Source organism: Suncus etruscus, chromosome 6 (genome assembly GCF_024139225.1).
Source record: "Suncus etruscus isolate mSunEtr1 chromosome 6, mSunEtr1.pri.cur, whole genome shotgun sequence".
In the NCBI taxonomy this organism is placed as follows: domain Eukaryota; kingdom Metazoa; phylum Chordata; class Mammalia; order Eulipotyphla; family Soricidae; genus Suncus; species Suncus etruscus.
The window spans coordinates 135,700,652-135,714,360 of NC_064853.1; the positions used below are offsets into that span (position 1 = coordinate 135,700,652).

The following is a 13,709-nucleotide window of genomic DNA, read 5'->3' on the forward strand; positions in this document are numbered from 1 at the left end:
ATAGTTCATGAATGCCACTGGATGTGCCTTTCCACAAAAGGAGTTAACATCATTGAATTTCAGGCGTATAGTTTTACTTATTACACCTAAAACTCAGTGTCATAGTCTTTCTGAAAGTGAAAGAGAACAATAATGGATAACTTAAAGATAATCTGGGGCTGAGTAACAGCACAATGGGTAGGGCATTTTCCTTACAAGTGACAGACCTGGGTTTGATCTCCTGCATTCCATATGGTCCCAAGCCTGCCAAGAGTAATTTCTGCATACAGACTCACAAGTAACCTGAGCAACACTGGGTGTGAGGCCCAAAAACACAAAAATAGAAAGAGAACCTGAAAATTTTGTTTTAACTTACATAACAGAGTCTAGTCTATGTTCTAAAAATAAGTGGTTTTTTTTGGGGGGGGGGAGTGGGGGTGTTACACCTGGCCATGCTCAGGGCTTATTCTTGGCTTTGTGCTCAAGAATCACTCTTAGTGGGCTGAAGGAATATACAGGATGGGGATGCCAGAGATTGAAGCTAGGTTGGCCAAGTGTTTGACCATGGTACCATTGCTTTTTTAAAGTATTTTCTTAAGACTGGGTGAATAGCTGTTGGCTATATAATGTTATGATTACTGGTTTTAAATTAAGGTATCATTAGGAAACCATATATTTTCTGCATCATACCTAATGGTTTTTATTTTTATAAATTTCATAGATACTCAGTTTAAGCAGTTTTGTGTAATATGAGAGTTTTGGGTTTTTTGTTTGTTATAGGAAAAAAAATAAACTCCTTTATTCTTTTCTTTTTGCCAACATATGAATTCTATTTTGTCTATCATTCACTGCTAGACATCTTTATATTAAATATGAATTTTTATTAGGATAAATATACAAAAAGGGACAGAGCAATAGTATCCAGAGTGATAGTACAGTGGGTCTGGTGCTTGCCTTGCATGGGGCTGACCTGGGTTTGATCCCTGGCACCATATGTATCCCCAAATTCTGCCAAAATGATTTTTGAGCACAATGACAGGAGTTAGTCCTGAGCACTGCTGAGTGTGACCCCAAAACAAGAAAAAAAATAAAACAGAATCTGGGGCTGGAGAGATAGCACAGCGGTAGGGCGTTTGCCTTGCATGCAGAAGGATGGTGGTTCGAATCCCAGCATCCTGTATGGTTCCCCAGCCTCCCAGGGGCAATTTCTGAGTGTAGAGCCAGGAGTAGCCCCTGAGCACTGCCAGGTGTGACTCAAAAACCAACAAAACAAAACAGAATCAAGGCACTTGCCTTGTGTACACCTGATCAGAGTTTGATCAGCAGTATCAGTATCACCTAGCCACCTCCAGAAGTGATCCCTTAGTACAGAGTCAGGAGTAAGCCTTGAGGTCAGCTAGGTATGGTCACCTCAGAACCCAAACAAACAAGAAACCCCAAACCCTCATATTACATAAAAATATCGTATTTCCCGGTGTATAAGATGACTGGGCATATAAGATGACCCCCTAATTTTGCAATTAAAACATAGGGTTAGGCCTATATTCGCTGAATCGGACAGAACGTTTCTGTGCTGCAACTGTATGTACCACAGTGAGCCAATCACAACAGGCAAAGGTTCAAAGGTTGTACTGTCATAGACTTCCTCTTTGACTCTGGCCAATCTGAGCAGGCTTTTTACAGAGTGGGTCCAGAACATTGTCTAATTTGCATGCATCAAAAGCCTGCTTGGATTGGCTGAGTCAGAGAGGCGGTCCGAGCATCCTTGCAGTGATTGGTACAGGATCGAGTTGGAAAATTCGTATTGTGGCAATGTTCAGACAATTTTCGTTTAGCAGCATATTGAAACATTTTTCGGGATATACTCGGCATATAAGACGACCCCCGACTTTCGGTTGACTTTTTGTTTTGGTTTTTCGGGCCACACCCGTTTGATGCTCAGGGGTTACTCCTGGCTAAGCGCTCAGAAATTGCCCCTGGCTTGGGGGGACCATATGGGACTCCGGGGGATCAAACCAGGTCCTTCCTTGGCTAGTGCTCACAAGGCAGACACCTTACCTCTAGTGCCACCTCGCCGGCTGACTTTTTTTTTGTTTCAAAAGTCGTCTTATACGCCGGAAAATACGGTATTTAAATCTATGAGGGTAAAAAGATGCTAATAATTCATTTAAAACTAAAATAAAGTTTTCATTTACCTGTGATCCTCATTTGTAGCTATCAAGCTGGACACATTTCGTAATATTCCACCTCCACTTTCAATAATGGCTAGAGTATTTGTCTGACTCCGGTAAGTGAGAGTGCCAACCAAAAATGCAAGTGCACCGTCCACAGCACAGATATCAGCTTTATTCTCAGTGCAGTGTGCTGATAAATTCCATAAGGCACTCAGTACACTTTTGAGGGTTGATTCCTGTTTAAGATACAGAACATGTGCCATCAAATTAGAGGCTTGATTTTTTGGTCTCAATATCTATGTTTACTTCTATTAAATAAGTTATTTCTGTTAATCTGCCTTTCTGCATAGCCCTCACTGGTAATGTATTTGGAACTACTGAATTAGAAAAAACTTTTTAAAGTAACAAATGGGGCTTAAATATGGAACAGCAGAGTATTGTATTAAATGAATAACCTTTATGAACTTCATGTGGCTAGACTTTTTCTTTTTTAATTTTTATTTTATTGAAACCACTGTGGTCTACAAAGCCCTTTGTAGTTGAATTTCAGATATATAGTGTATTAGGGCCATTCCTACCATCAGTGTTGACCTCCCTACACCAATGATCTAAGTGCATCCTATATCACCACACTAGGCCCCCTTGGTTGCCAGTATAATAGGCCCATTTAACTTTAGATTGTTAAAGTTTAGGACTCTAGATTCTATTGTTGTCTTTGGCTTGGCTTGGATATTTAGTTTTGTCCTTAATTTTTCTAGAAGACATATTTTACAAGTGTTTGTATTAGAATATGAAAGAGAATAGTATAAATTGGTACATTTCAGGACAATAGCAACAAAAAGAAGAAAACATAATATATCAACATTTTTTGTTTGTTTTTGGGCCACACCCAGTGATGCTCAGGGGTTACTCCTGGCTATGTGCTCAGAAATCGCTCCTGGCTTGTAGGGACCGTATGGGACATTTGGAGATCAAACCATGGTCCAGCCTTGGCTAATGCAGGCAAGGCAGACACCTTAGTGTTTGCGCCACCGCTCTGGCCCCACACATCAACATATAAGGGGTCGGGGAGATTGCACTGTGCCTTTTATTTTATTTTTTTGGTTTTGGGCCAAACCCGGCGGTGCTCAGGGATTACTCCTGGGTCTGCACTCAGAAATTGTTCCTGGCAGGCTCGTGGGACCATATAGGATGGTGGGAATGGAACCAGGGTCCGACCCAGGTTGGTAACTTGCAAGGCAAATGACCTACTGCTGTGCTATCTCGCTAGCCCCTGCATTGTGCCGTTTTCATAGACACAATGCAGAGCAACTGTACAATCTAACAAAAACACATGTAACTGCTCAAAAAGTAATTATTTAACTTACTGAAAAAAGAGCATAGAAAAAACTCCAATTACTTAAGAATCACCCCAAATAAAAAGAAATCAAAAAACAAATCAAGGTAGAAACTAGCTTTCTTCTGTAAACTTTCATAAGATTGGTGGCTACAGTTTATTTCGGTAGTATTAATCCATTTAACCTGGAATCATTGAAAATCTAAGTTGTGGGGCCGGAGTGATGGCGCAAGTACGTGCTAACCTATGACGAACTGTGGTTTGATTTCCCAGTGTCCTATATGGTTCCCCAAGCGAAGATTTCTGAGTGCATAGCCAGGAGCATAGCCTGAGCATCACTGGGTGTGGCCCGAAAAACCAAAAAAAAAAAAAAAAAAAAAAAGAAGGAAGGAAGGAAGAAAGGAGGGAAGGAAGAGAAAGAAAGAAAGAAAGCAAACAAGAAAGAAAGGAAAGAAAGAAAAAGAAATCTAAATTATAAAAAAGCTCAGAAAACAAATATTTCTAAATATTTTTTAACACTATAGATTATTTTCTTTCAATCTAGATGAAAAATTATTAGTACATATGACTGTTTTACTTTCATCCTGGTCAGAAAATGTGTAGGGGCCGGAGAGATAGCATGGAGGTAAGGCGTTTGCCTTTCATGCAGGAGGTCATCGGTTCAAATCCCGGTGCCCCATATGGTCCCCTGTGCCTGCCAGGAGCGATTTCTGAGCCTGGAGCCAGGAATAACCCCTGAACACTGCCGGGTGTGACCAAAAAAAAAAAAAAAAAAAAAAAAAAAAAGAAAATGTGTAACATTGCATCATTTGTTTCTGTTTAGATAGCAAAAGCTAAAGTGATCATTAAAACAGGATATGACTCTAAAAACAGGCTTTAAACTGAATCACTACAATTGGAGTCAGTTTCTATTTCTATTTTCTCAAACCTAACATATTTTGGGCCAAATATTCTAATAATTTCACGCAGAAGCAAAAGATATACACACTTAAGTATTCAGTTATTATTAAAATTTTAGATGCAGTGAAAGAAAACATTTTAATCATCAAGCGTTTGCATATAAACTCAAAAAAACCTTGGATAACTTAGTAAGGGTACAACTGTTGCTGAAACATCCTAATTTCTAACTGAAATTGGTTTGTGACATCAAGTCCAACAGCTATTTCATAGAGCTTCTCAATAGTTGTTAAAGCTCTAGTTCCTCTGCCTTTTATACACACTACAGATTCTGAAGCTCAAGAATTTCAGGTGTTAGAAAGCATTTAAATTTTTTTCCAATAAGAAATTTAGATTGAGAATTTCAGTTTCCTTGTAGGCTCATTAGCCAGTTTATAAAACTTTTAGCTTACTTGTGGTCCAACAAGGTCACAGCAAATAAATAAAGCACCGATATTTTTAAGATTCTTGGGTAACAAATCACTTTGATCTCTACTACTGATGCAGCCTGTCCTGTTCATTGACTGGCCAGCCAAAATATACTCTCCATTTGACTTACAGAAGGGTCCAGGGACAGACCTTTCCTTAGGGAGCGCAACCTGTGGCCTGAAACTTAACCACTTTTAGCACGAAGAACCAGATGATTTCTTTACCCATATTTACCTCCTGCTGTTGGAGCCCACTCTCGAAGAGGGGGAATGATGGGAACAGAAAGGGAAGCAATGAGGCAACACAGGAAAATGGCCCTAACAGGAGAACTACAATATGGAAGATCACAAGGCGGGGCCTGCGTGTGCTTGTAATCTAGGTAACCCAGGTCCTACTGGATCCGGACTTCAGAAGACAATCACCTCAGTATCCCTGAGTACCATCAGGAGTGAGTCCTGAGCATCACTGAGTTTGGTCCCAAAACAAACAAAAGTGGATACATAAACTTAGGGAGAAATGATTTCTTCCTTTTTTTTCTTTATTTAAACACCTTGATTACAAACATGATTGTAGTTGGGTTTCAATCATGTAAAGAACACCCTCCTTTACCAGTGCAATATTCCCATCACCAATGTCCCAAATCTCCACTGTTCTCCACGGTTTCTTCCTATAGTCACAGGATATGCTGTTATATTCATCAAGGGCTTCTATACTTTTTAGTAGTACATGTTTTTAGTATTCTTGTTTTATAGCAATTTATTTGTAGAAAGTTGGGGTTCTTAAGAGAAAATAAAGTTGTGAACTATTTGGCCATAGTTTAAGTTCACATAATACATAGACACAGATTAAATAAATCTAAAATATAGATGTTTGACTAGGAGCCTTAAATGACATCATGATGCTGTCTTTTGGGTAGGAAATTGACAGAAGAGCTTTTCCAGCCAAGTCTTTTAGAGTCTTGGATTAGACTAAGAGAAAGATCAGGGGAGAGACAGGCCAGAGAATAAGGAGCTCTATGAGAGAGAGGTGCACTTCACATAGCCCAGTGACAGTTCTCGTTTCCCCCAAAGATACCTTTTTAACCTCCAAAGCACATTCCATTAGTGCTTTTACACTCCCAACTTCACGCAGTGTCTTTTTACTATTTACATCTGCTCGCCAAGACAGGTTCCTTAGAACACTTGCAATGACCTGTGAATGAAACAATTTAAGAATGATTTATACAGAGAATAATTTAAAATACCTGCTTTTTGTATTCTGAATGCTCAAAGTGGGTGATGATATCTATTAATAGAGAATTTCCTCCTAATGCTAGTAAGAAGTAAGAAAGGTATTTTACAACTAAGCAGTCTTTTTTATTCTGATATTTACAGTAATTATAATTTAAATACAAGACCCCAAACATGGAACACAGCTTCAATGAACCTCAACTGACACGCTGACCCGATAAACCAAGAGAATCAAAGCATCCCAGGCAGTACCTGCTGCAGGTCCTCGCTCTCAGATTTCAGTTGGGCCACCAGTGCTCTCATGCAGCCTCTCATCGAACAGAGTGTAGCCTGCAAACCAGATATGGAAGCAGTCAGACAGGAACTTCACATTCGGCTACAATGCACTAATTTTTTTTTTTGTTTTGGTTTTTGGGCCACACCTGGCGTTGCTCAGGGGTTACTCCTGGCTGTCTGCTCAGAAATAGCTCCTGGCAGGCACGGGGGACCCTATGGGACACCGGGATTCGAACCAACCACCTTTGGTCCTGGATCGGCTGCTTGCAAGGCAAACACCGCTGTGCTATCACTCCAGGCTCACAATGCACTAATTTTAACTCTTTTGTCCATAATAGACTCAAATTACTTAACAAAAGACAATACAGCCCCAATCCCTTGCTAGCCTCTCATTTCTTGTCAACATGGAAAATTGAGTAAGTAATAATGTGATAAACAAAGGGGACTTCTGTAAAAGGTCTCTTATTTAGATGCAAGCATTATGTGTGCAATACTTGCATTGGTTAGCAGCATTTCCAAAGTTTTTCTTTCATTAAATGTGATTACATAAATGAATATTCTAGTATTTCAAACAAAATTTTTTTGTCCAGTGCTAAAGACATAAGACAACAAAATGAATAAGGACCTGAACTGAGATGTCAATCAGTGACTGTTTATTTTCTTTGTCTTTAAAATTAAAAATGGGGCCGGAGAGATAGCATGGAGGTAAGGCGTTTGTCTCTCATGCAAGAAGGTCGGTGGTTCAAATCCCGGCATCCTATATGGTCCCCTGAGCACAGATGGGTATGACCCAAAAACCAAAAAAAAAAAAAACCAAATTAAAAAAAATATATTTTTTGGGGGGTTTCTGAGCCACACCTGGCAGTGCTCATGGGTTACTTCTGGTTCTGTGCTCAGAAATCACCCCTGGCAGGCTTGGGAGACCATATGGGATGCTGGGGTCGGCTACGTGCAAGGCAAACACCCTACCCACTGTGTTAGCTCTGGCCCCATCAGCGATTGTTTAAAGAAAAGAGTAACAAAAAAAGAAGTCTAAGAAAAGTACTGTTTATATGACAATAGACTAACGCATATTAGAACATATCAAAAATGGTTCTTATATGCTGAGGATACGGCTCAGGTGGTGGGGAAACACACCCTGGATATCATCCCTGGAACCCCAAGGCCCCTGAACACCATTGGGAGTGGTCCAGGTGGCCACTCAAGCATTGTTGGGAATATCTCCAACCAAATACATCAATAAAGAGAAAGAAATGGATCTTATAAAACATACCTTGTTGGCTACATCTCCAAAAGTCAAGTTTGTCAGAGCCATCCCGGCGTATCGTCGCAATGTAATACTGTAGTGATCATTAGTAAGCCCATACATTTCACAGTCCACCTGCAATAATTCTGCAATGGCCTGGAGTCCCCCTAGATTTGAAAAGAGAAAGAAGAAAAAGACAATCTAAAATAAAGCATATTCCTACCAAGTTTGTAATTTAAATGTAAGAGAAAAATCTCCGAGACTATATAGTTTAAATTTTCTTTAAATTATAAACTACAAGAATGTTACAAAGGACTTTTGTATTTATATTATAAATATAATATATTATAAAGTATTTATATTTATAAAGTATACCTGGCAGTTATTCCATTTCCTACTGTTTTCTCTACCCTCCAATCCCGTTTTATTGAGTGAAATGAGCATTATACTCTGTTACTACTATGTAATAGCAAATTCACTACTATCTTGCCAATGATAAAGAATGCTATTTTTTTTGTTGTTGTTGTTGTTGTTTTTTGGGTCACACCAGAAGCGCTCAGGGGTTACTCCTGGCTCTGTGCTCAGAAATCGCTCCTGGTAGGCTCAGGGGACTATATGGGATGCTGGGATTCAAACCAATGCCCTTCTGCATGCAAGGCAAACACCTTACCTCCATGCAATCTCTCTGGCCCCCAAGAATGTTATTTTTTAAAAAATATTAGTGTTCCTGAATGGAAGCAGAAAATAAAAACCATTTCTTTTTCACTAGGATTTCATATCTTCATTGCCACAAATGTGGGCTAATTTTTCTAGTCTGCCAAATAATTATCCTTATCATACGGAAAAGCAAAACAGAAAAGAGAAAGACAAAAGAAGTAAACAACAAAAGCCAAACAAGGACAGAATAACAAAAATTCAAAACATCAAAAGGTGAAGTGAATGGTAAGGGAGTTGACAAAAATAAAAATGTGTATGGAAGTAAGTTAAGTATTAATAATCATTAATGTTGGGTTTATCATTTTACCATAAAAATGTGATCTGGTCAGAAACAAGGAGAAAATATAAATAGATTGATTCTTAGATGTTGTAAGTTAAATAGATCTTATCATTGCAAAGAAAATGGAAAGAGAACCTATAGACTTAATAATTTTGTTTACGATTATGAGGAATTACCTGTAGAGGAATCTGTATGTTTGCAAAAATATGTTCTACCTTGGGCCAAGAATTTCAAGCCATGGATATAATGGCAACAAATTTACATATTAATATTCATGACTAATAAAATTTAAATATAGATAAGTAAAAATAATAGTTACAAAAGCTTCAAATCCCGTTAGGTATTTCCTCCACCCACAGTACTGTAGTGGAAAAATATACAGTCAACAAACACGATATAGTCACTGAAAGTGGTGAGATGATTGAGATTTAAGTCCTGAGAATATCTAGACATGCTGGTTAGAAGAGCAGTGACCTGAGATGGATTGAGAAACAGAAATTAAAAGTACTTGATGAAGGGATATGGACTGGAGATCTAAAATGCTGGAGAGGAATAATACTTTCTGGGAAAAGGAACCCTGTAAGAGATGGAAATCTGGGGCTGGAGGAAATAAGTTTACTTTGTGTCAATGAAGCCTAAAAATGGTTTAAAGGATATCCGAAGAGCAATTTGCCCATGAGCCTGAAACTCAGGAAAGGGAACTTAGATTGAGAAATAACTCTGAAGCACTCTAAGAAGTGGTGGTGCTCTGAGAGATGAAGAGAGCCTAGACTCAGCTTTGAGTCATTATACCATTTAATACTTGATGAAGACAGTAAGAAAAATGACTTGTAAAGCCAGAAAATAAAGGTGGAATAGCTATGTGAATTGATGATGTCACTAATACATTAAGGCTCATAAGCAACCTCCCAATACTCAAATAAAAAACAGTCTGTTTGATGGCTCTACTTCTCTGCATTTGTGTACACACTTGTGCATCTGGGGCTGCACAGCAAGTGCTTTTCCGCTGAGCTTCGCCCGTACCTAGTCCCTATTCCGTATCTTCTGTACATTCCTTTGAAAGAAGTGATCTCAAGAAACTCCTCTATTCACAATGGCTTGAGCTTTTTTGTTGTTGTTGTTGTTTTTTGTTTTTTTTTTTTTTGGTTTTTTGGTTTTTGGGTCACACCCGGCAGTGCTCAGGGGTTACTCCTGGCTGTCTGCTCAGAAATAGCTCCTGGCAGGCACGGGGGACCCTATGGGACACCGGGATTCGAACCAACCACCTTTGGTCCTGGATCGGCTGCTTGCAAGGCAAACGCCACTGTGCTATCTCTCTGGGCCCGGCTTGAGTTTTTTTAATATGAAAAAGATGGGCTATTCTAAGACTTGATTCTGAAAGTAGAGGTTAAGAAGGATATAGGAAATGCCAACAAACATATGACAGGCATGGTTAATAAAAAAGAGCATTCAAAAAAATTTGGAGTTTCATATATGATTTCAGGCAAATAAAAATATTTTTACTGAATTTTAAGGTCAGTAATAAAATTCATGTATTGATACTACAAAAGAATCCATAAAGATATTATGTAAACTTGTGACTAAAAATAAAAATATAGGTTACCTAGGAAAAATTAGGATGTTTCAAGGTAATGCTAAGATGATAAGCATGTACTTTCACATGTTTCTTGGTGCCTAGTTGTCTATATGAATCAGATATCCAATATGGTATCATATTCTTTTTTTTTTTTTTTGGTTTTTGGGCCACACCCGGCAGTGCTCAGGGGTTACTCCTGGCTGTCTGCTCAGAAATAGCTCCTGGCAGACACGGGGGACCCTATGGGACACCGGGATTCGAACCAACCACCTTTGGTCCTGGATCGGCTGCTTGCAAAGCAAGCACCGCTGTGCTATCTCTCCGGGCCTGGTATCTTACATTCTTACAGACAACAGAGGACCAACTGTCTAGATGACACTGGATCATTAATATTAATTTCAACTCACCAAAAAAAAAAAAGTAATGAAGAGATGACAATTTTAAAAGGAAGGAGTACTTTTACTGAGGCTAGTCACCATTAACATAAAATAACTCAATAGGTATTAGGGGCACAGCATTAGACCATTCTGGCCTGGTAGCTCACAAAACTTCCTTATCCAAAGATCACCTGTGCCACTTACTAAATATGTTCTCTGGGTTCTCTGTATGTTTACTTCATTAAGTCTGTCAGGGCTGGAGTATTAACTGTATGACTAGTGCTTCCATTCTGAGGAGAGTAGGCCATGAGTTCCTTAGGTTTGTGTCTAATCAAATTCAAAATGAGTGCCTGGCAGTTTCAGGGACAGAGCTGGGAAGTAGCAAACATATTTTTTATTTTCGTTTTTTATTTTGGGCCACACCCTGTGGCAGCTCAGAGGTTACTTCTGGTCTGTGCTCAGATCGTTCCTGGCAGGCCGGGGGGACCATATGGGATGTTGGGAATTGAATCTGGGTCAGTCCAGGTCAGTCGCAGGCCAGCTGTGAGCAAGGCAAACGCCCTACCTTTGTGATATCACTCTGGCACTGCAAACATACATTTTAACTGACTAAACTTAAGAGTCTAAAACTCACTCATTACTGACAACACAAGATGACTCTCAGGCTTGTTGACTCTTCCTATAGAAATAGAGTGTGAGCTCACTAAGCTTAGGATTTCCCTTTCCTTCTTACACTGTTTAACCCCTCACAGATCACAAACCTGGATCCTTCTTTGGGAGGCCGGGTAGGAGAAGCAGGTCATCCCCTGTGGCCCTGTGCCCGCAGCCACCCCCCCAAGTCCCGTCCTCTCCTCACCTGGAAGACCCTGACCTAGCTCCTGTGGTGGAATGCCCCGGGGAGCCTTCCTGCCTGAAGAAGGAAGAGGAACACACACTGAGTCTAGGTTCACCTGGAAATGCACGATTCATGTGTCAGTCCTCCTCTAGAGTCCACTGAAACTTGAGGCATTCACAGAAAATCTCTGCAGTAGCTTCAAAGTGGTTTGAGCTTTCTGCTTATCCATGACTTGTATTCCATTCCTACTATTACTAGCATTCAAAATTACCCAAACCAAGAGTTCGACAAATACTATATTGAGGAGGAAAAGCCAACAAATTGCATGTCGTTCCACCAGAGGCTGGGAGAGAAAAGAGAATCAGAGGCCAATTCTGTGCACTGGGGAGGAAAGCATGTGAGGGCAGGCCTGAAATTTGGAGAGTACCCAGAGCTGACTCCGAAAAGGATAGCGCTCATTTTTTTGGGCTATTTGGGATCTTGGTTAGGAAGAATCTCATGACTGTCACTTTTAAGATAAATTATAATGACAATAATGATGGTGGCAAGAATAAAAACCAGGACGGGGAGATGGAATGGATGTAAACAGCACAGAAAGAAAGCAAGGGCACAGCTACACTAAGATGAAAACTCAGTGTACGGTTCTTGCTTGTGGCATGACTTGAGATTCAGTTCACATGAGATTTCTCAACATGATGCGAATTAGAAAAACAACCTGTGCATGTCCTAGAAATCAAATAATTACATGAAGAATGGGGAATACAAATGTAGGCTGCATAAGGTTCAAAGCAGTGTTTCTCAACTGGGGGCCATATGGGCCCCTGTGAGCCTTGAGGATATTTTAAGGTAAAAAACACGTAAATGGGGGATCATGGTACAGAATTAAAGGGCCAGCCAGAAGGCTGGTTTACAGGAAGGAAACACTGAAAAAAAGGTTGAGAAACATAGGTTTAGGGGGCTAGCACATACTAAAGGAGTAATCCTTCTGAAATTAATAAAATATTTTAAATTGAAATTAGAGCACCGTATTCTATATTAGCCAGTTTCAGAGATCATATTCTTCTCATGAAAATCTAGGAAAGTGCTGATAAACACAAAACTCGAGAATTTAGTAACAATTCCTTCTATGTCTATCAGATTATTCACTTCAATGACAATGCACATTTGCCCATGTAAAAATAACTCAAGTGATCTACCTGGTCAATTGTTAGACTGGTATTTTAGCAATAGGTCAAGGAGTGACCTATTTTTCAACTCTTCAACTTCTAACACTATTTTTAAAATCCCGGTTGATTTATTTAGGATAGTAGTTTCAGCCATTTAAGATCTTACCTCTGGAAATCAAAGTATAGTTATTTACTGCAATGAGGAGGGTACTGGTAACAAAAATTCATGTCTTCTATCCAAATTCATTAATAGTGAAAAATCTTTAGTATTCTTCTGTGACATCAAGAAAAAATTTGTCTTACCAAGTTCATTCATTGCATGTCTATGTTCTTCATCAAATGAAAGTTTCATAAGAACACACACGGCAGGACAGATCTGATGTTCAACAGGAGCTGGCACTGGCAAAAACAAAAGAAAACAAAACAAAAAAAAAACACAACCACAATGCAGATTTCTTAAAAGCAGCAATTTTTCTTATATTCTGGGAATGCACAAAACTGGGGCCAAGGAAATGGCGCAGAAGTCTGGAGCTCATCCTTTATGTGCTGGAGCCCCAGATTTTCCTGGCACTGCATCATGCCCCAGGATATCCATGATTAATCCTGTGCACTGCACTGGAAGCAACCTGAGTACTGCTGGGTGTGGCCTCTCCAAAGACCCCCCCCCCCCAACAAATCAAACACAATAGCACACACACCAGAATGCAGAAGGTTAATAGTATGGCTCCCAATGCATAATAATTAAATGAGTAAAAGAGCTTTGTGATTTGATCAATAAAAACTATCAACAAAAGAGTACAGAGCTTTTTTTGGTTTATAAAAATGCTTATCACTCATTGCCCTTGATCAGGTCTATTAGAAAAACTCTTGTGAACATTATTATTTGTAACTTGAATAATTAAAAATTTAAGATTATGTTAACTACATAAAACTATAACATTTTAGAATAAAACTTTAATTTTGTTTTAAATTTCTATTTAACACAAGGCAAATGGGTTAAAAGCACATGAAAAAACATAGCAGAGAATTCTAGCAGAAAAAGATACTGGAGAGAAAAAAAATTTAAGGGTGTCCAAAAAAGTATCTCAACATTAAATACTATGCATAATTTTTCAAAGATTATTTTTTAAAATTTATTTATTTATTTATTGTT

At 39.1% G+C, this 13,709-nt stretch overlaps 1 protein-coding gene across 2 annotated transcripts in view; it reads right to left on the reverse strand.

The window, feature by feature from the left end:
* APC (APC regulator of WNT signaling pathway) overlaps positions 1–13,709 on the reverse strand; it is a 70,213-nt gene that overhangs the window by 9,465 nt on the left and 47,039 nt on the right. Inside the window, exons 10-15 of one of the 2 annotated variants that reach the window (XM_049776035.1) lie at positions 12,860–12,955; positions 11,412–11,465; positions 7,633–7,772; positions 6,336–6,413; positions 5,929–6,045; positions 2,175–2,389 (exon numbers count right to left, since the gene is read on the reverse strand). In XM_049776035.1, the coding sequence (XP_049631992.1) occupies positions 2,175–2,389; positions 5,929–6,045; positions 6,336–6,413; positions 7,633–7,772; positions 11,412–11,465; positions 12,860–12,955 (700 nt within the window). The remainder of the gene's footprint in view (positions 1–2,174; positions 2,390–5,928; positions 6,046–6,335; positions 6,414–7,632; positions 7,773–11,411; positions 11,466–12,859; positions 12,956–13,709) is intronic. The other variant, XM_049776036.1, reaches the window with a different exon arrangement.